General features: G+C 43.3%; 1 protein-coding gene across 8 annotated transcripts in view; it reads left to right on the top strand.

Moving 5' to 3' along the window:
* Nucleotides 1-20,145, top strand: part of LOC115160709 (bromodomain adjacent to zinc finger domain protein 2B) — a 98,949-nt gene that overhangs the window by 62,767 nt on the left and 16,037 nt on the right. For 4 of the 8 annotated variants that reach the window (XM_029711007.1, XM_029711006.1, XM_029711010.1 and 1 more), the window contains 11 exons: nucleotides 109-390; nucleotides 1,409-1,469; nucleotides 3,494-3,602; nucleotides 3,847-3,948; nucleotides 4,383-4,596; nucleotides 17,296-17,388; nucleotides 17,618-17,679; nucleotides 18,100-18,165; nucleotides 19,092-19,157; nucleotides 19,648-19,692; nucleotides 19,955-19,981. In XM_029711007.1, the coding sequence (XP_029566867.1) occupies nucleotides 109-390; nucleotides 1,409-1,469; nucleotides 3,494-3,602; nucleotides 3,847-3,948; nucleotides 4,383-4,596; nucleotides 17,296-17,388; nucleotides 17,618-17,679; nucleotides 18,100-18,165; nucleotides 19,092-19,157; nucleotides 19,648-19,692; nucleotides 19,955-19,981 (1,127 nt within the window). The remainder of the gene's footprint in view (nucleotides 1-108; nucleotides 391-1,408; nucleotides 1,470-3,493; nucleotides 3,603-3,846; nucleotides 3,949-4,382; nucleotides 4,597-17,295; nucleotides 17,389-17,617; nucleotides 17,680-18,099; nucleotides 18,166-19,091; nucleotides 19,158-19,647; nucleotides 19,693-19,954; nucleotides 19,982-20,145) is intronic. The other 4 variants (XM_029711014.1, XM_029711011.1, XM_029711012.1 and 1 more) reach the window with 3 other exon arrangements.

Raw genomic sequence — 20,145 nt, 5'->3', positions numbered from 1 at the left:
AGAGGTTCCTTCAAGAGGCCTGTGATTATCAGTGTGGTTGAATGTGAACTGAATGTTAATTGGAGAATGACTTATCAAGTCCTCCACTCCCGCTGGTGTCCCCTGCAGAGTCTGAGAGTAATCTGGAGAGCGACTCGGACGACGTGAAGGACCACGACGCAACCACCACAGACACGGAGGCAGATAGGACCCTTCTGAAGCGTGCCAAAGGCTCCTCTTCTCTACTCGACACCACCTCCTCCAGCCTCTCAGCCAGCTGCTCCCCTCTCAACCTCCAGGTCATCAAGGCATCTGGTGGCCTGCCCACCCCAGCCATGGTGACCAGCACTGGGGCCTTGGCCTACCACAGCACCCCCTCTTCCTCATATACTCTCTGCTCCACTCCACCAGGTACCAATGGAACTCTCAAGCTCATCTTTGCTCTCCAACCCATGGCTCTCCAACCCTGTTCCTGGAGAGCTACCCTCCTATAGGTTTTCACTCCAATCCCAGTTGTAACTAACCTGATGCAACTTATCAACCAGCTAATTATTAGAATCAGGTGCGTTAGATTAGGGTTGGAGCGAAAAACTTACAGGACGGTATCTCTCCAGGAACAGGTTTGGAGAGCCCTGCTCAAACAGTGCACTACTCTCATGGTCTGCATCCCAAATGGCCCCCTATTCCCTATATAGTGCTATTTGGTCGTGGGCCTTGAGGCTGTTGGTTGGAAGTCCAGTCCTCTCCTTCCATATGCTTAGTCAGATCACCCAGTCCAATCTAGGGGAAACAACGCATGCTTTTTTTTTGTTTTTCTTTCAGAAGGAAAACATTGTTCAGGGAGCCTCTCAATGCAAAATGATGTCTCTGGTCAAAGTGTTTGTCATTGTTTTGATGACCCAGAGCAGGCCCTTTGAGTCTTTTGATTACCCTGGCTGGCACATGTTTAACCGTTTAGCAGCTGAAGCACTTGGCTGGCTCAGACCTCCATGATTACTGCAGTCTGAGTCTCTTTTTCCTAATAGCTGCATGTTGGAATCTTTTTATTGTTGTAGTTCCACTCCCATATAATCATTCTTAGCTCTATTCCTTGATATCGGCTTTGACATGGTCGATTTGACAAGGTATTGTATTGCTAACCCTGCGTTGATGTCATTTCTAAAAGCAACACTAGTTAAAAGGACCTTGTGGTTTTGCCTGTTTCTTTGAATAAAACACCTGAACGTAACAGGCTGGAATGTTCTTCAAGGTACCCTGTCTGGTGGGTGGAGTTTTCAAGCCATTGTTTTCCCCTAGGCCACTGAATTGACGTAGGTTGTTTCTTATTTTAGAGTAAGGGCACCTCTGGCCAACACGACAAGGTTTCTGCATTTGCTCAGGTCACAGTGGATCTGTCAGACCGTTGTAAAGAGTCCACTCTTTCTCCCAGGAACAGGGAAGAGAAGGAGAGTGACAGATGAGAGAAAGCTGCGGACACCTCTAGAGTTTGGGTAAGATATACACCGTATATACGCACATACACCACTCAATGTCACTGGTCACCCACTGTTAGTGCTGAGCGATTAACCGAAATGTCAGTTATTTTGGGGTTTTTAAACAACCAATTGACCGACTTCGTTTCAATTATTTGAATTCCATTTCGTTCTGGGTTTTTTCCGTGAGCTCGATTTGTGCAGCTTCTGTAGAGAAATCAGATCAAGCCTTAACTGTGTGATGTAGTAGGGAGTTGTAGTTTCCAACAGGCCAATATTTTACATAGTTTAGCACAGAACACGTGGTAATGAACTACAATGACTGTAATCCATTGTGCGCCCACTTAAACTTGTCCGATCTGTGTGAAGAGCACAAGCAAAATTGAGAGGGATAGACAGTAGTTGCTTAGAGTCTGAAAATACATGATCTAAGTGATTGATATTTGGTATTCAGCCGTCATAAAAGTATGTCTTATTTAATTTGAAGAACTACTAAAATAGTGATTTTTGTCAGACAGCATAGGCAGCAGCTCTGATCAGATGATGACTTGGAATGAAATAATAGTCATAAAATAAAATTTTTATTCAAGTAATGTGAATAAATGATGGTTAAAAAGTGATAAGCAGTAATGTGCAGTTACTACCATCATGGGACTTTCATTAATTGTTTTATTCTGTGTTACAGCATTCAACCCACATAATGCATAGTGCATTTAATGTAAAAAAAAACAAACAAGGTACTATAATATGATGGTGTGACGATTTCCTCTGTCCCTCAAACAACATGTGTGGTATGACTGACTAAAAGGGTCTTAAAGGAGCCAAATCATAGTGTATACATCCCAATCAGTGAGGTTCCTTTTTCCAGAGCGGTGATGATACATCGTCAACAACAGAGTGGCTAGACGAAAAAAGAGTAAACAACACAACATCGCTCCTTCCCTCCATCCAGCCCGCTATCCTTCCCTCCCGCTATCCCTCCCTTCATCCTTAAATCCCGCTATCCCTCTATCCTTCCCGCTATCCCTCCTCCCCTAAACTCTCCATTCCTCAAACTTTCCCCTTTCCCTCCCTCCGTCCCCCTCTCTTTCCCTCTATCCTTCATCCCTTCTTTTCTCTATCTCTCCCTACCACCCACCATCCATCCCGCCTTCCCTCAGTGGGCCCCTCCAAAGCCCAGGCCTGACAGTAAGCCGAGTGGCCAGGAAATGAGGCGCTGCAGCAGTGATGGTCAGGGGTTAACCACATCCAGTCTCAACACAGACACGCAACATTAGCAGCTCCGTCCCACCACCCACCACAAACCCAGCGACGCTGCACTTAGATCAGGGTGTCTTTCATCTCCCATGGATGTTTCTCATCAGCAGGTTCAAAGAGGAAAGCAAGGCGACAAGCCTTATATCAGTCCCCTGCTCTGCTTAAGACCCAGGCTACGTCGCAATAGCCACCCTATTCCCAGTATAGTGCACTACTTTTGACCAGAGCCCCATGGTTTAGTGTACCATGTAGGGAATAGGGTGCCGTTTGGGCGGAATCCTCAGGCCGTTTCTGTTAGGAGATGGCGGCTGTCCAGATGCACTGAGAGAAGTGTCGTGTGGGGCGGTGTTCCTCTTGGCAGCTGTCCATCCCAGGAGAGTCTGATTACCGCTGGAGTCCTACAGGGCTCACAGGGCAGCGAGGCCACTCAGTACAGAAGACACAGCTGTAAACATCTCATTTCGATAGCTTCCCTCGCCAACATCAGGCTCTAGCTGTCTGCTGAAGGATTGGCAGCTAGGAGAAGAGCATGTAACAATTCTAGCTGACTAAGTGTTGTGTAAACGAATAAAGATGGTGTAAGAAGGTAGCAGAAAACATGTACCTTGATATACAATCCAATTTATAATGCACTTGTATAGTCCCTCTGCTTTGACTGCTTGAAACATGACAAAATGATACATGACTGGAATATATCGGTACTGCACTGTGTCGCTCTGACCGATTTAGTGTGAATGGGATTGTGCACCTGTACGTGAATAACTTATAACCTCCCTCCATCCTAGGTGGCAGAGAGAGACTCGTATCTGTAATGTGGCGGGCCGTCTGCAGGGCGACGTGGCGTACTACGCCCCGTGTGGGAAGAAGCTCCGGCAGTACCCCGACGTGATGAAGGTAAGGTCATACCTCCCAGGTCACTAGCGTTAGCATCCTCTCTCCTTATGTCTCTCGTACAAATCCTAATAGATTTAAAGCTAATGTTAATGATTTAGTTTTTTTTGTTGTTGCATTCTCCAGATTTTGATCAAGAAAGACATAATTTACACCCAAACCAATAAGGTTGCTGTTATTAACTTAATCTTTGCCTTAACACTGATCTTTTGTCTCACCAAGCCCTCATTTATGTTCTTCTTTGTAGTATGTGTCCAGAAATGGAATAAGTGACATCACACGCGATCATTTTAGCTTCAGTGCAAAAATAAGGGTTGGTGACTTCTATGAAGCCAGAGAAGGACCCCAGGTGACTGTCCTCTCTTTATTGACCGTTTTCTCCCTCCCACAGAGCAGTCATCCGTAGCCTAAAGTACTGTATATCATTGTGTTTAATATTACATTCACAGGAAAAGTTATATCGCTTTATTGTAATATGAAAGCCAGGTGCATATAGTTAGAGGGATAGTTCACTCCAAAACGCTATTTTAAGATGGAGCACTTTCAGTACATAGAAAAAAATGTGACGAATATTCACTTTAGTTTTTCTACATTTAACCACAAGTGATGTCTAATTGATTCATACTTAAAGGCAGCAATTACATAGATATATGTATTTAAGCTTAACGTTAATATTTTTTGTCATGAGGGATATTTGTTTATACGGTATGACGTATAGTCATACCGCAGTGTAAGTAAATGGAATGCTCTAATTGGCTGTCCCTCGCTCTCCTCTCCTACAAGGGATTGCAGTGGAGCTTGTTGACCGAGGATGAGGTGATTCCTCGTATCCTGGCCATGGAGGGGAGGCGTGGGCATCCCCCTAAGCCTGAGCACCAGAGGAGAGGTGACGAGGGCCCCCGGTCCAGGCGCAGTAAGGGTCAACTTCCTAACGTTGGTGAGGCCGACTTTCCAGGTGCCACTGACGCCAAACTTCTACGCAAACTGGAAGCTCAAGGTGGGTTCAGTTCTTGCGAGAATCACTGGGGTACACTACATGACCAAAAGTATGTGAACACCTGCTCGTCGAATGTTGGGCGATTTAGGCCTGGCTCGCAGTGGGGTTCCAATTCATCCCAAAGGTGTTCGATGGGGTTGAGGTCAGGGCTCTGTGCAGACCAGTCAAGTTCTTTCACACCGATCTCAACAAACCATTTCTGTATGGACCTCGCTTTGTGCACGGGGGCATTGTCATGCTGAAACAGGAAAGGGCCTTCCCCAAACTGTTGCCACAAAGTTGGAAGCACAGAATCGTCTAGAATGCCATTGTATGCTATAGTGTTAAGATTTCCCTTCACTGAGACTAATGGGGCTAGGCTAAACCATGAAAAACAGCCCCAAACCATTTTTCCTTCTCCACCAAACTTTACAGTTGGCACAATGCATTGGGGCAGGTAGCGTTCTCCTGGCATCTGGCAAACCCAGATTCATCCGTCGGACTGCCAGATGGTGAAGCATGATTCATCACTCCAGAAAACGCGTTTCCACTGCTCCAGAGTCCAATGGCGGCGAGCTTTACACCTCTCCATCCGACGCTTGGCATTGCGCATGGTGATCTTAGGCTTGTGTGCGGCTGCTCGGCCATGAAAACCCATCCTAACGAACAGTTCTTGTGCTGACGTTGCTTCCAGAGGCAGTTTGGAACTCTGTAGTTAGCGCTATGCCCTTCAGCACTTGGCGGCCCCATTCTGTGAGCTTGTGTGGCCTACCATTTCACGGCTGAGCTGTTGTTGCTCCTAGATGTTTCCACTTCACATTAACAGTACTTAGGTAGCTGAACTGTTGCCATTTTTAACAATTTCATGTGTCTGAATGTACAAATGCTGCGTCCCGGCGGGCACAGAGAGAAAATCAAGTGCACTATAGGCCTACCGCTGGCCAATCGGATGTCTTAGATTACCGAGTCTGCAGTAACGTAGCAGGCATAAAAAAAAGCTACAGCAAAATTGATACTGTGAGATTTCACAATGTTAAAACCATGACTAGAGAGAGACTGTCAGCAAATGCAGCGAAGAGCTGCTGTTTTTATGAGTGAGTTCATGTTCTTACTCAGCACTTTGTATTACATTTTTAAAATCCATAAAATGCGCCTTCTTCCTATTTCAAAGCACTGCAGCATTAATGATTGAGTAGGAAAGTGTATCGATAGGCTTGCGTTATTATTAGCAGCTTGGGTCTTTTTTAATATCAAGGAATATTTCACTTCTCTGTTCATAGGAGAAACAACATGAATTTGTTCATGAGGCAGAAGTAATGCGGTACAACTTGAGTTTTGCCTTCAGCTGGAAGACGGTGTCCCTTTTTTGGTCAGTGTCAGTGGAGGAAAGGGAAAGCGAAGGGATGTTGAGAGGCGGACCCTAAGTCTGTATGCTCACTCAGCTGTGCCTCACAAGTAATACAACAGCAGATCTATTAACGGTGTGATCATATAGCCTACCTTAAATTTTGAAATATATATTTAAAAAAATGACCCCAACAATAATGCATTGGCAGGGAAATTCAAGCAAAGTCAATAGCTTACTGCACGAACCTCATTGCTACAGTACTGTTTTTAATTGGTTAATGTTGCGTAGGCTTATGTTTTTTAAATCGTGTAAAAAGAAATCTGGCCAGTACATCGCATTTTGACTCGGAAAGTGATCTTGACTCAGGTTGTTGACCACTGTTCTAGAGTTTTCCCTTTTAACACTATCAACGTTTCCCTTTACTGTAGCAATTGTGATCGAATCAACGCAATATTAGCCACTTTCAATGCAACATACTGAAACAAAACCAACTATGTTTAGTGGGATTCTATTCCATCTGGGATTCTTTTGGATTGACATGCACAACTCAGCCTGTACTCTACACAGACCGGTGCTGCAGTAGGCCTATATGCAAATAAACCATTGCCATATATGGATCTATGCAATTTACTTTGAACTGGACTATGTTTACAGCATGAGCGGTCGTGAGTAGATGCGCTTGTTTTGAGATCAAAGCGAGAGCTGCATGTAGCCACTTGTGCACCTTTTTTTTTGTTCATATCATTTGCTAGTTAGTGAGTTATTAGCCCAGTTATAGATCATTTGTAGTCAGCAATGGGGGAGTGATTACTTCCTACAAGAGCACAAAATGTGTACATTTCTAGACCTCTTTGAAAAGCAAGTCCGGTAAAGAACTTTTTTTGGTCTTAAAGGGGAAGTGTTGAATTTTGAGACAGTCTTGAATATAAGCTAAGTAGCCAATAGGCAGAGGGTAGCATGATTTGTCTGATTTTCTGTAATAATGGTATGGGAATAATAATGCATTTTATTTTGTAAAGTTGTTTCTTGCATCAAACCACACAACCACATTTTCAGTCACCTCCTTGTCTGAAGGACTGGAAGTTGCACAGAATTTTCACAACGTTCAAGTTTGCACTCAGCAGACCTGAAATATGCTCAGTGCCCAAAAACATGTAGGGAACATTAGTGTCCACATACTTTTGTGTACATACAGTGCATTCGGAAAGTATTCAGACCCCTTGACTTTTTCCACATTTTGTTACGTTACAGCCTTAAAAAAAACATGTAATACATTTTAGAATTTCTCATCAATCTACACACAATACCCCATAATGACAAAGCAAAAACAGGTTTTTAGAATTTTCTGCAAGTTTATTACACCTAAACTGATATCAGATTTACACAAGTTTTCAGACCCAGTACTCAGTACTTTGTTGAAGCACCTTTGGCAGCGATTAAAGCCTCGAGTCTTCTTGGGTATGACACTACACACCTGTATTTGGGGAGTTTCTCCCATTCTTCTCTGCAGATCCTCTCAAGCACTGTTAGTTTAGATGGGGAGCATCGATGCACAGCTATTTTCAGGTCTCTCCAGAGATGTTTGATAGGGTTTAAGTCCGGGCTCTGGCTGGGCCCCTCAAGAAGATTCAGACTTGCCACTCCTGCGTTGTGTTGGCTGTGTGCTTTGGGTCGTTGTCCTGTTGGAAGGTGAACCTTCGCCCCAGTCTGAGGTCCTGAGTGCTCTGGAGCAGGTTTTCATCAAGGATCTCTGTACTTTGCTACATTCATCTTTCCCTCGATCCTGCCTAGTCTCCCAGTCCCTGCCGCTGAAAAACATCCCCACAGCATGATGCTTCCACCACCGTGCTTCACCGTAGGGATGGTGACAGGTTTCCTCCAGACGTGACGCTTGGCATTCAGGCCAAAGAGTTCAGTTTTGGTTTCATCAGACCAGACAATCTTGTTTCTCATGGTCAGAGTCCTTTAGGTGCCTTTTGGCAAACTCCAAGTGGGCTGTCATGTGCCTTCTTTACTGAGGGGCTTCCGTCTGGCCACTCTACCGTTGTTGTAACTTTAATGGGTTACAGAGTTAATGTTTACAGTTAATTCATTGAGCTGTATCTAAAGATAAGAGAACGTGCCAATTACGTACAAGTGACAAGTCATTATCCTGGTAAAAGTGGTAAAATGTAACGTGAACAGGTATTATTATTAAAAATAAGCTTTCATCTCACAACTGTCCCGAGTCATTACTTTCAATATAGTTGTTCTATATTTTTGGTGCCGAAACCCGGGAGTATGAGCTACGACGAAGATCCGAGGGATGAAGTGGCTGAAATGGCTGAGAAGGAACGTCGGTATGAAGCAGAAAGAATGAGACGAAAGCGGGGTACCATCCGAGGTGCCACAACACAGATTTTGAATCAGATTGACGTGGAAATAACCCAGTAAAATCCGGATACCGATCACTTCAGTACATTGTTGGAATTGCTGTCAGCCGAGGAGGACAGATTGTTTGAACTTGGTTGTGGAATTGAACAGTTAACTCCGTTGGATGTATTGGAGGCCGAGATTGCATACAAAGAGTGCGTTATCATGTTGAAGAGTCGTGCACAACGAGTTATAGATAAAAAATAAAAAAAACAGGACCTCGATCAACTACCAGCACGTGTGAGTGATGCTAACTCAAAACAGAACACAGAGACAATCAGTAAGGCTACCAAAGTTGATTATTGAGAAATTCTATGGAGATGTCAGTATGTGGCAGGAGTTTTGGAGCCAGTATGAGACTGCTATTCACAGCAATGATTCACTGTGCAGTAAAGAGAAGTTTACCGACCTGAACTTCTCACTGGACCAGCTGCAAAGGCAGTAGCAGGACTGATGTTAACAGACAGTAACTATGATGATGCAATCGCTCTGCTCAAGAGCAGATTTGGAAGGAAGGATCTTGTGATTAGTGCTCACATGTCAAAGCTGCTGAATCTCACTCCCGTAAAGAAATCCTCTTACAAATGCATACGATGAATGTGAAATTCAGATTAGGAGCTTGGAATCACTGGGTGTAGTGTCAGAAACCTACGGAAGGCTACTATGCCCAATCTTACCACATATGATTGCAGAGGAGATAGCCCTTGACTATAGTTGTCAGAGGGGAGTGGGTGATGAATGGAACGTGTCTGAGATGGTCAGTTTCCGACAGGAGGTTCAGAGCAGGGAGATGTCATTTGTAGTGCTAAGATCATGCAGCCAACAGAAAGAGAGCAAACCATGGAACAAGTCATGCTCCTTCGATGAAATTTAAACAAAGACCCAACATGCCATCTGCTGCGGCACTGCACACAGCCGAAGGAACAAAACTGTATTCTGTGACGGTGCAGACCAAAAATCAGAAAACTGCCCAGATCACAATATTGCTGCACACAAAGAGAAACTAAAGAACATGGGAAGATGCTTTGTATGTTTAGGACAAAAACACAGCAAAATTCTGTGAAGTCAGAGTGTCATGTGCAACATGTGGAAGCAGACATCACATTGTACCGGTAAGAGGAGTGAGGTGCAACCACCTACTGTTTCTGCAGATGCTGTTGTTTCCTCAGTTATTCCCCATTCTGTGAAGACAACCAGACGGACAGAACACTGTGTTGCTACAAAAGGCAAAGGCATGGGTAGAAGGCCCATCGGGCAGAAAGATAGCTCGTTGCTTACTAGATGGAGGCAGTCAGAGAAGCTTCGTACATAAAAACCTTGTGAAGGGCCTGAAGCTACCAGTAATCAGACAAGAGGCACGCACTCTTCACATGTTTGGCTCCTCTGCTCCAGCAACGTCCCAACGCAACACAGTGAAAGTCATCTTGGAGAATGTCTGGGACAAATTAGCAGATAATTGAAATGGAGGCAATTGAAACCCCACAAGTGTGCACAGCTGTGATGAAGTTTCCTGGTGAACAGATTCAACATGAGCTCAATAGAAAGGGACTGCAGCTCGCAGGCTTTTGAGAAGATGTCAAAGATCCTGAACTCTGTCTTGATATGAGCAGACTACTACTGGCAGATATGAGCAGACTACTACTGGCAGATAGTATCAGGCTGAGTGGAGCGACTGACAGACGCTGGTTGCTTTAGAGGGCCCCTTTGGATGGTCGGTGCAGGGACCAGTGTCCATGTCAAGTGTCGCCAAGGCTTGACATGGAAAACACAGAACCCAGAGGAAACGAGGCTCTACAGATGTTCGAGAGAACAACCACCTTCAAAGATGAACGATACCATGTGGAGTTGCCATGGAAACAAGAAATGCCAGAACTCCAAGATGACTACAGTTGAAGTCGGAAGTTTACATACACTTAGGTTGGAGTCATTAAAACTCATTTTTCAACCACTCCACACATTTCTTGTTAACAAACTATTGTTTTGGCAAGTCGGTTAGGACATCTACTTTGTGCATTAAACAAGTAATTTTTCCAACAATTGTTTACAGACAGATTATTTTGCTTATAATTCACTGTATCACAATTCCATTGGGTCAGAAGTTCACATACACTAAGTTGACTGTGCCTTTAAACAGCTTGGAAAATTCCAGAATATCATGTCATGGCTTTAGAAGCTTCTGATAGGCTAATTGACATCATTTGAGTCAATTGGGGATGTACTTCAAGGCCTACCTTCAAACTCAGTGCCTCTTTGCTTGACATCATGGGAAAATCAAAAGAAATCAGCCAAGACCTCAGAAAATAAATTGTAGACCTCCACAAGTCTGGTTCATCCTTGTGAGCAATTTACAAATGCCTGAAGGTACCACGTTCATCTGTACAAACAATAGTACCCAAGTATAAACACCATGGGACCACGCAGCCATCATACCACTCAGGAAGGAGACACGTTCTGTCTCCTAGAGATGAATGTACTTTGGTGCGAAAGTGCAAATCAATCCCAGAACAACAGCGAAGGACCTTGTGAAGATGCTGGAGGAAACGGGTACAAAAGTATCTATATCCGCAGTAAACCGAGTCTAATATCGACATAACCTGAAAGGCTGCTCAGCAAGGAAGAAGCCACTGCTCCAAAACCGCCATAAAAAAAGCCAGATTACGGTTTGCAACTGCACATGGGGACAAATATCGCACTTTTTGGAAAAATGTCCTCTGGTCTGATGAAACAAACACAGAACTGTTTGGCCATAATGACCATCGTTATGTTTGGAGGAAAAAAAGAGAAAGGCTTGCAAGCCGAAGAACACCAGCCCAACCGTGGAGCACGGGGGTGGCAGCATCAAATTGTGGGGGGTGCTTTCTGCAGGAGGGACTGGTGCACTTCACAAAATAGATGGCATCATGAGACAGGAAAATTATGTGGATATATTGAAGCAACATCTCAAGACATCAGTCAGGAAGTTAAAGCTTGGTCACACATGGGTCTTCCGAATGGACAATGACCCCAATCATACTTCCAAAGATGTGGCAAAATGGCTTAAGGACAACAAAATCAAGGTATTGGAGTGGCCATCACAAAGCCCTGACCTCAATCTTAGAGAGAATTTGTTGGCAGAACTGAAAAAGCTTGTGCGAGCAAGGAGGCCTACAAACCTGACTCAGTTACACCAGCTCTGTCAGGAGGAATGGGCCAAAATTCACCCAACTTATTGTGGGAAGCTTGTGGAAGGCTACCTGAAACGTTAGACGCAAGTTAAACAATTTAAAGGCAATGCTACCAAATACTAATTGAGTGTATGTAAACTTCTGACCCACTGGGAATGTGATGAAAGAAATAAAAGCTGAAATAATTCATTTTCTCTTCTATTATTCTGACATTTCACATTCTTAAAATAAAGTGGTGATCCTAATGCTATCATTGTTTTTACTAGGATTAAATGTCAGGATTTGTGAAACTGAGTTTAAATGTATTTACCTAAGGTATGTAAACTTCCGACTTCAACTGTATAGAATCGCCAAGAAATGGTTTGAAGGTCTGAAGAAAAGACTGAAGAAGGATGTGATGTTGTACAGCAGATACAATGAAGTAGTTGAGGACCACATACAACAGGATATGGCAGAGGACATGCCCAAGGACAACGCATCAAGCTCCGACAACGTGAAATATTACTTACCTCACCATGCAATACTCCGGGAGGACAAGGTGACGACAAAACTGAGAGGGGTGTTTTGATGCCTTGTCCCATGAAGATGGCTGTCCATCCCTCTGACTGTCTACTCACAGGACCGAACCTGGATCTGCTCAGCATTCTGATGAAGTTCAGACTACATGAGATTGCATTCATGGCAGACATCAAGAAGGCTTTACTGCAGATATCCCTAGCAGAGAGAGACCGCGTGAGATTTCTCTGGCTCACAGGCCCACCTAGGAGAGAAAATGAAGAAGAGCTGCGTGTGCTTAGGATAACCAGAATGGTATTTGGAGCTTCCCCAAGTCCATTCTTGCTCACAGCTAGACAGAACAACCAGAAGTTGTAGAGGCATTGAGGGAGTCACTCTATGTAGATTACTTCATTGACGATTTCACGCGATGTTGAAGAGGCTTACTTTGTGACAACCGCAAAACGAATGCTGTTGACTGCAGGCATGGACCTCTGCAAGTGGATGACCAACTCTCCTGAACTGATAACAACATGGGAGGAGAGTACGACAACTGACCTCCCATTGGCACTAGAAACACAAGGAATTTAGGTTTTAGGTTTAGTGTGGCGACCATGAACCGATTACTTTGTGTTTGACCTCAGGCCGCTACTGAGCATTCTAAAGCACAAGGAAAACACAGAGAAGTGTTCTGCAGTCGTCTGCATGCTTCCTGACCCCCTTCACCATCAGGATCAAGTGCATGTTCCAGGAAATGTGGGAGAGGGGACTCAGCTGGGACGAAGAGTTACCACCTGATCTGACACAAGAATGGCAACAGTGGTATTCAGAACTACACCAGCTTGCCATACCAAGGTGGTACAGAACAGACATGCAGCCACAGAACTGCCACAGGCTGAAACTACACTTGTTCTGTGGGCTTACAGTGCAGTAGCTTAACTGCAAGGTTTATCACAAGACTGGGAAACAACGACAAGTCTAGTCGCGTCCAAGTCCAGGGTAGCCCCGCTCAAGAAAATGTCGCAGCCACACCTGGAGCTCATGGGAGCTGTGATTGGAGAGAGACTAGCAAACCACCTGATAACCACACTGAAAATGGAACAAAAACAGATCAAAATGTGGACAGACTTGATCGTGCTGCATTGGATTTGCAGCTCAGCTCAGAAATAGAAACAGTTTGTCGCAAACAGTGACAGAGCTCCAGTACATGACCGATCCAGAGTCATCGTGACATATTGAAGGGAAAACTAATCCAGCCGACCACCCTACAAGAGGACAAACTGTTCGGAACTTGACACAGAGCCAGCTATGGTTATTCTGACATCACCTAATCAGTCAGAGGAGACTGATGACAACAAGGTTCCAGAAGAGGTGAATACAGAACTCAAGTCCAGTCGCCTGGTCACTGTAAAGCTCACAGCAAACAGCACAGACATCACTGAACCCGTGTTGGAACTTGAAAGGTACAGCAAACTGAAGTGTTCAGCGTGACCGCCTGGATAAAGAGATTCATAGCCAATGCTCGTACAACTATAAAGATGCAAGGTGAACTAACTGCTGACGAACTGTTCGAGTCTGGATCAAGGTAACATAACAATAGAGTTTTAGTCAGGAGAAATTACTGAAGGCAGGAAAAAGACTAAACAATGACTGTAAAATCAGAGAACTGAAACTGTCCCTGGACGAACACGAACTACTCAGTGTAGGAGGAAGACTGCAACAGTCCAACTTCACATTCAGAGAGCAGCACCCATGGGTTCTGCCCAACAAGCACAGATACGGAAATGTTTATACAGTACTATCATGAGAGGATGATGCATTCTGGAGTAAGAGACACTCTAGTACAAATCAGCGAGCGATACTGGATCTTGCATGCTAGGCAGCTAGTCAAGAGCACAGTGGCAAGATGTATAGTCTGCAAGAGATTCAAGGCAAGGACTGAACAGCAGGTCACTGCACTGCACCTTTACCAAAAGACAGAATAACTGAATCCCCACCATTCAAAGTTACAGGTGTGGATTTTGCAGGGCCTCTCTACGTGAAAGAAAATGGTTCTGTGAAGAAGTCATACATTGCGCTGTTCACTTGTGGTGTAACCAGAGCAGTTCATTTGGAACTGGTCTCATATCAGTCAACCGAGATATTCCTGTTAGCTCTGAAAAGATTAATCTCAAGGAGAAGATTATGCAAGGTAATCTATTCGGACAATGCAAAAGCGTTCAAGAGCGCTGATCAGGACTTGAAAGAGTTGTGGAAGGCAATCAAAGAGCCCCAACTCAGAAAGGGGCATTGCCTGGAGGTTCATTGCCAAGCGAGCAGCATGGTGGGGTGGATTTTGGGAAAGACTTGTCAGGTCAGTGAAGACATGCCTGAGAAACGTTTTTGGGAAAGCTTTGCTCAACTTTTGAAGAGATGTGCACAGTCCTGACAGAGGTTGAAGCTATCCTAAATTCTAGGCCTCTGACCTTTGTCCACAATGAAGTGGATGATCCACAACCCCCGACACCAGCACACTTCCTGGTGGGTAAAAGACAAACCTCTTTGCCGCCCAAGCCATTTCCGGCTGACACTCAGCACCCAGGAGGAAATTACATGCAGATGGAAGTACAGGCAGAGACTTGTGACCAGCAAGCGAAGATACTACTTTCTGGATCTAAAGTCGGCACACCCCTGTGACACCACAGCCCACCCCACTGAAAGTGGGTGACGTTGCACTCGTCGGAGAAGATAACACACCAAGACAAACCTGGGAACTAGGGAAGACTGAGGAACTGTTTCCAGGCTGAAATGGCCTAGTCATGTTCAGTTCGTACTGCCTCAGGGACTTTGTTGAGAAGACCTATTCAGTTTATATACTGCTTAGAGATTTAGATGAACACAGCTGTTCATCGGGGGCAGGATGTTGTAACTTTAATGGGTTAGAGAGTTGTTTACAGTTAATTTATGGAGCTGTATCTAAAGATATTTTCTTTTACAGTTATTTACATATGTAAGAGTAATTGTATTAGAATTCATGTGATGGAGATTGAGAACTATGTACATTGGCAAGAAAAATTATGTGAACCCTTTGGAATTACCTGGATTTCTGCATAAATTTGACATAACATTTGATCTGATCTTCATCAACAATAGAAAAACTGTGTGCTTAAACTAATAAAACACAAGTTATTGTATTTTTCTTGTCTATATTGAGTACATCATTTAAACATTCACTGTGTAGGTTGGGAAAAGTATCTGAACCCCTAGGCTAATGACTTCTCCAAAAGCTAATTGTAGTCAGCTAACCTGGAGTCGAATCAATGAGACAAGATTGGAGATTTTGGTTAGAGCTGCCCCATTTAAAAAAAAAAAAAATCTAAAAATGTAAGTTTGGTATTCACGAAAAGCATTGCCTGATGTGAACCATGCCTCGAACAAAAGAGATCTCAGAAGACCTGATATTAAGAATTGTTGCCTTGCATACAGCTGGAAAGAGTTATAGAACTATCTCTAAAAGTCAGTCCACGGTAAGACAAATTGTCCATAAATGGAGAAATATTCTGTGGACAGATGAAACTAAAGTTGAGTCACTATGAAACACTATGTGTGGAGAAAAAAAGGCACAGCACACCAACATCAAAACCGCATCCCAACTGTAAACAATGTAGAGGGAGCATCATGGTTTGGGGCTGCTTTGCTGCCTCAGGGCCTAGACAGCTTGCTATCATTGATGGAAAAATGAATTCCCAAGTTTATCAAGACATTTTGCAGAAGAATGTAAGGCTGTCTGCCAATTGAAGCTCAACAGAAGTTAGGTGATGCAACAAGACAACGACCCAAAAGACAGAAGTAAATCAACAACAGAATGGCTTCAACAGAAGAAAATACGCCTTCTGGAGTGGCCCAGTCAGAGTCCTGACCTCAACGAGATTGAGATGCTGTGGCATGACCTCAAGCAGTTCACACCAGACATTCCAAGAATATTTTGGAACTGAAACAGTTTTGGAAAGCGGAATGGTCCAATATTCCTCCTGACCGTTGTGCAGGTCTGATCTGCAACTACAGAAAACGTTTGGTTGAGGTTATTGCTGCCGAAGGGGGGTTAAGCTGTTGTTAAATCCAAGGGTTCACATGCTTTTTCCAACCTGAACTGTGAATGTTTACACAGTGTGTTCAATAAAGACATGACAAATGATAATAGTTTATTAATTTAAGCAGACTGTTTGTTTATTGTTGTGACTCAGATCAAATTTTATGACCAATTTATTCAGAAATCCAGATAATTCTAAAGGGTTCACATACTTTTTCTTCCCACTGTATATATCCGTTGTATTGGATTACGTTATTGACTGCAAGTACCAGAGTGCCTTGCGACAAGAAAGGAAAAAAACGAGAACTCGCCAGTTATGTACAAGTGACAAGTGATTTTCCTGGCTTTCGCTAGCAACTTTGTTTTATTGTTTTGTAGAATATAAAATTGGTAAAATGTAATGTGAACAAGTATTATTACTAAAAAATAAGCTTTCATCTCACAACCGACGTCCCGAGTCATTACTTTGAAGATAGTTATTCTATATCCATAAAGGCCTAATTGGTGGAGTGCTGCAAAGATGGTTGTCCTGGAAGGTTCTCCCATCTCCACAGAGGAACTCTAGAGGTCTGTCAGCGTGGCCATCGCCTTCTTGGTAACCTCCCTGACCAAAGCCCTTCTCCCCCAATTGCTTAGTTTGGCCGGGTGGCCAGCTGTAGGAGTCTTGGTGGTTCCAAACTTCTTCCATTTAAGAATGATGGATGCCATTGTGTTCTTGGACCTTCAATGCTGCAGAAAGTTTAGTACCCTTCCCAGATCTGTGCCTCAACACAATCTTGTCTCAGAGCTCTATGGACAATTCCTTCGACCTCATGGCTTGGTTTTTGCTCAAACATGCACTGTCAACTGTGGGACCTTATATAGACGGATGTGTGCCTTTCCTAATCATGTCCAATCAATTGAATTTACCACAGGTGGACAGGATACAACTGAGCTCAATTTCAAGTCTCATAGCAAAATGTCTGAATATGTATGTAAATACGTTTATTTTTTTTTATTTATTTTTTCTAAATTTGCAAACATTTCTGAAAACCTATTTTTGGTTTGTCATTATGGGGTATAGTGTGTAGATTGAGGAACATTTTCATTTCATCCATTTTAGAATAAGGCTGTAATGTAACAAAATGTGGAAATAGGTCTGAATACTTTCCCGAATGCACTGTATAGTGTATCTTTAAAGCTGATTTAACCAATAGGACTATGAACTCTAAAAATCTCTCCTCTTGTTGCAGAGATAGCTCGACAAGCAGCCCAGATTAAAATGATGAGGAAACTTCAAAAGCAGGCCATGGCACTAGCAGCCAAGGAGGCCAGGAAACAACAAGGTGTAGTAAGCTAGTGTTCTGTGAAAGCTGTTCTTGTGACAATGCCACCCTGTTCTCCACCATAGCACAGTTAGTCCAGTACAACCCACACAGTACCACCCTAATCTCAATGTTTACTTTCTTTCTTGTCCGTTTCTTTGTCCTTTCTTTCTTTCTTTCTTTCTTTCTGTTTCTCTTTCTTTCGGTCTTTCTCGTTCTCGCTCGCTCTCTCTCTTTTTCTCTCTCTCAGCAATCATGGCTGCTGAGCAGAAGCGGAAACAGAAGGAGCAAGTAAAGATTGTAAAGCAGCAGGTAGGGATTTGCCTACAGTACGAGCATTGCCATGTCATGTACAAAAGCTCACCACTCGGATGCATCTGTTCACAAGTTGTGTTTTTGTTCTGACGCCTCCAAGGTGAAAAGATCCCAAGCAGAATTAATTGCTTTGAAATATTCTCTAAAGGGAAGATGCTAACCTTCAAGATGCTACACTCGCTTTATCTTCATTAGGGTTGCAAAATTCTGTGAACTTCCAATAAATTCTCTGGCTTTCCCCAATTGCCAGTTGGGGGATTCAACCAGGATTTCTGGAATACCAGGGAATTTATAGAAAATTCATGAACTTTTGCAACCTTAATCTCCATTAGAACTACGTATACAGGCCCCCTGTTCTAACATGCATGACTGTAGATTGAATTCATTTGACACCCCTCCCCCCAATCCTTTTACTAGGAGAAGATCAAGCGCATTCAGCAAATTCAAATGGAGAAGGAGCTCAGAGCGCAGCAGATTCTCGAGGTGAGTTATTGCAGAAATATTCCGAAACACTTCCTTTTTTGCTGTTGGTAGGACTTTTCCTAAATCAACCAACGGCTATTTCTAAATTATGTGGTTGCACTTTTTCGGTTCTGTCTCCTGACTACAAGTGACTAATGCTTAATTGGTTTTTCACAAAGTGCCATGGAATATTCAAATCTCCTCAGACCATGATGGGATTCGACACAAAATACCATCTCTCAGACAATAGTCGCTAACAGTTTAGCACAAGGAGGTGAAACGGCTATTTTCCATGCACAGCGCTAATAGAAGCTCCGAAGTGTTTTAGCTTTACTAAATCAAATTTCAGTTGACATGGTTGGCAAGCTGCTCTTAACAGGATTCCTCTATGCTTGTAATTAGATATTGAAATGTCTTAATTTATTCCGACTGGCTACTAGTATTTTGTAAGAACTACAACTAGTTTGTCTTTTTAGTGTTAACGTGAGGAAATAATTATCTCACTGCACAAGATTGCAATATTTCACGCTTGACATTGCCAGTAAGTCCCTGCTGCAAGTGGGACTAGTCTCATTCGATATTATCCTCTCTCTGCTCTAAATGGAACAGTTCTATGTTGCACATGTGGCTATTTCATTGTGTGTTTAGTGTTAGTGTAGTCACTAGAACCAAAATATGTATTTTGCCCTGCATGTTTATTTGTGAAAATTGTCTTGATTTTAGTTAATCAAACAATGTTAGCCCTCCCACATGACAGAAATTCATTATTTGCTTCTAGTAGGAACTAGTGATAAAAGCCTAATCTTACACAAGCATAAATGGATTTGTCTGTGTATTTGGCGGTACTGGTACCGGCATGTAGTACTGTACATGTGCTGTTGAATGAAGTGTTGACTCTCTCAAGGTTGTTCTGTTGCATGACCTGTAGACCTGTTTTGCATGCACAGACTAAAAGGAAAAAGAAGGAAGAAGCGGCAAATGCCAAAATAATGGAGGCTGAAAAACGAATCAAGGTTAGTTTAGATGTCCTGTTAAAAGAATCAACCATTAATTTGTGGCCCACTCCACCTCCCACTGTTGCCTCAAGTCATACAACCCCTCTCCTGTCGATTCCCAATCTCCTCCTTGCACCTCATTGCCTCATTTAGGTGAATGTAAAGCAACGCTCATTGCGCCAAGGGACTGCTTCTCCGTGTTTAGGAAAATCTCCTTGCCACCCAGAGCAAACCTTTTCCATGTTAATCAGTGTCATAAAGGACATTGCATTCTGTCTCTGCCTCCTGCACGTCTCAAAAACCCCCCAACTATGGCATTTCCATTTCACATTAGTTCAAACATGCCCGGGCTCTTTGCCTGCCTGTCAATCAGATTAGTGAGGGATTTGAACTTCCTGTGGAATGAAGTAGAGAAACCTTATCTGTTTGTGTTGGCTGCTTTTTTTAGATGATGGAAATGAGGGGTGTGTTTGGATTGTAATGTCGTTTTATCTTTTTCCCCTTAAAGGAGAAAGAGATGAGGAGGCAACAAGCAGTCATTTTGAAACACCAGGTAGGTATCGCTCTCTTGCACCACATGATGCCCAAAGCCCATTTTCACTTTCAATTCTACTACTACAATCTTTTTTGGAAGAAGGGTTCTTTTTGATATAGTACTTGACAATTCCCTGTCCAAATCTCTGTCGCTTTGTTAATTTCAGTTTTGATGACCCTAGCTTGTCACCTGTCTTGGGGTGGGGGGGTTCTTATATGAACTTAGTTTTTATGAGCCTGTGATTTCTGTTCCGTAATACTTTGCCAACTCTTTCTCCCAGGAGTTGGAGAGGCATAGACTAGATATGGTATGGGTATGTTTATTTTTGCACATCTAACACCGCATCGTGATATTGGTTGTGATATGGTTGTCATAGCAATTCATAAAGTGTAGCTCTGGCTGCCGTCATACTACATTCTTCTGCATGGCTTTCGAGCAAAGTGCATTGCGTACGCACGTCTTGCTCTATTT

Source organism: Salmo trutta, chromosome 24, assembly GCF_901001165.1.
Source record: "Salmo trutta chromosome 24, fSalTru1.1, whole genome shotgun sequence".
NCBI classification, from domain to species: Eukaryota; Metazoa; Chordata; class Actinopteri; order Salmoniformes; family Salmonidae; genus Salmo; species Salmo trutta.
Note: the sequence above shows the minus strand (reverse complement) of the source record. Positions and strands in the feature narration are given on the sequence as shown.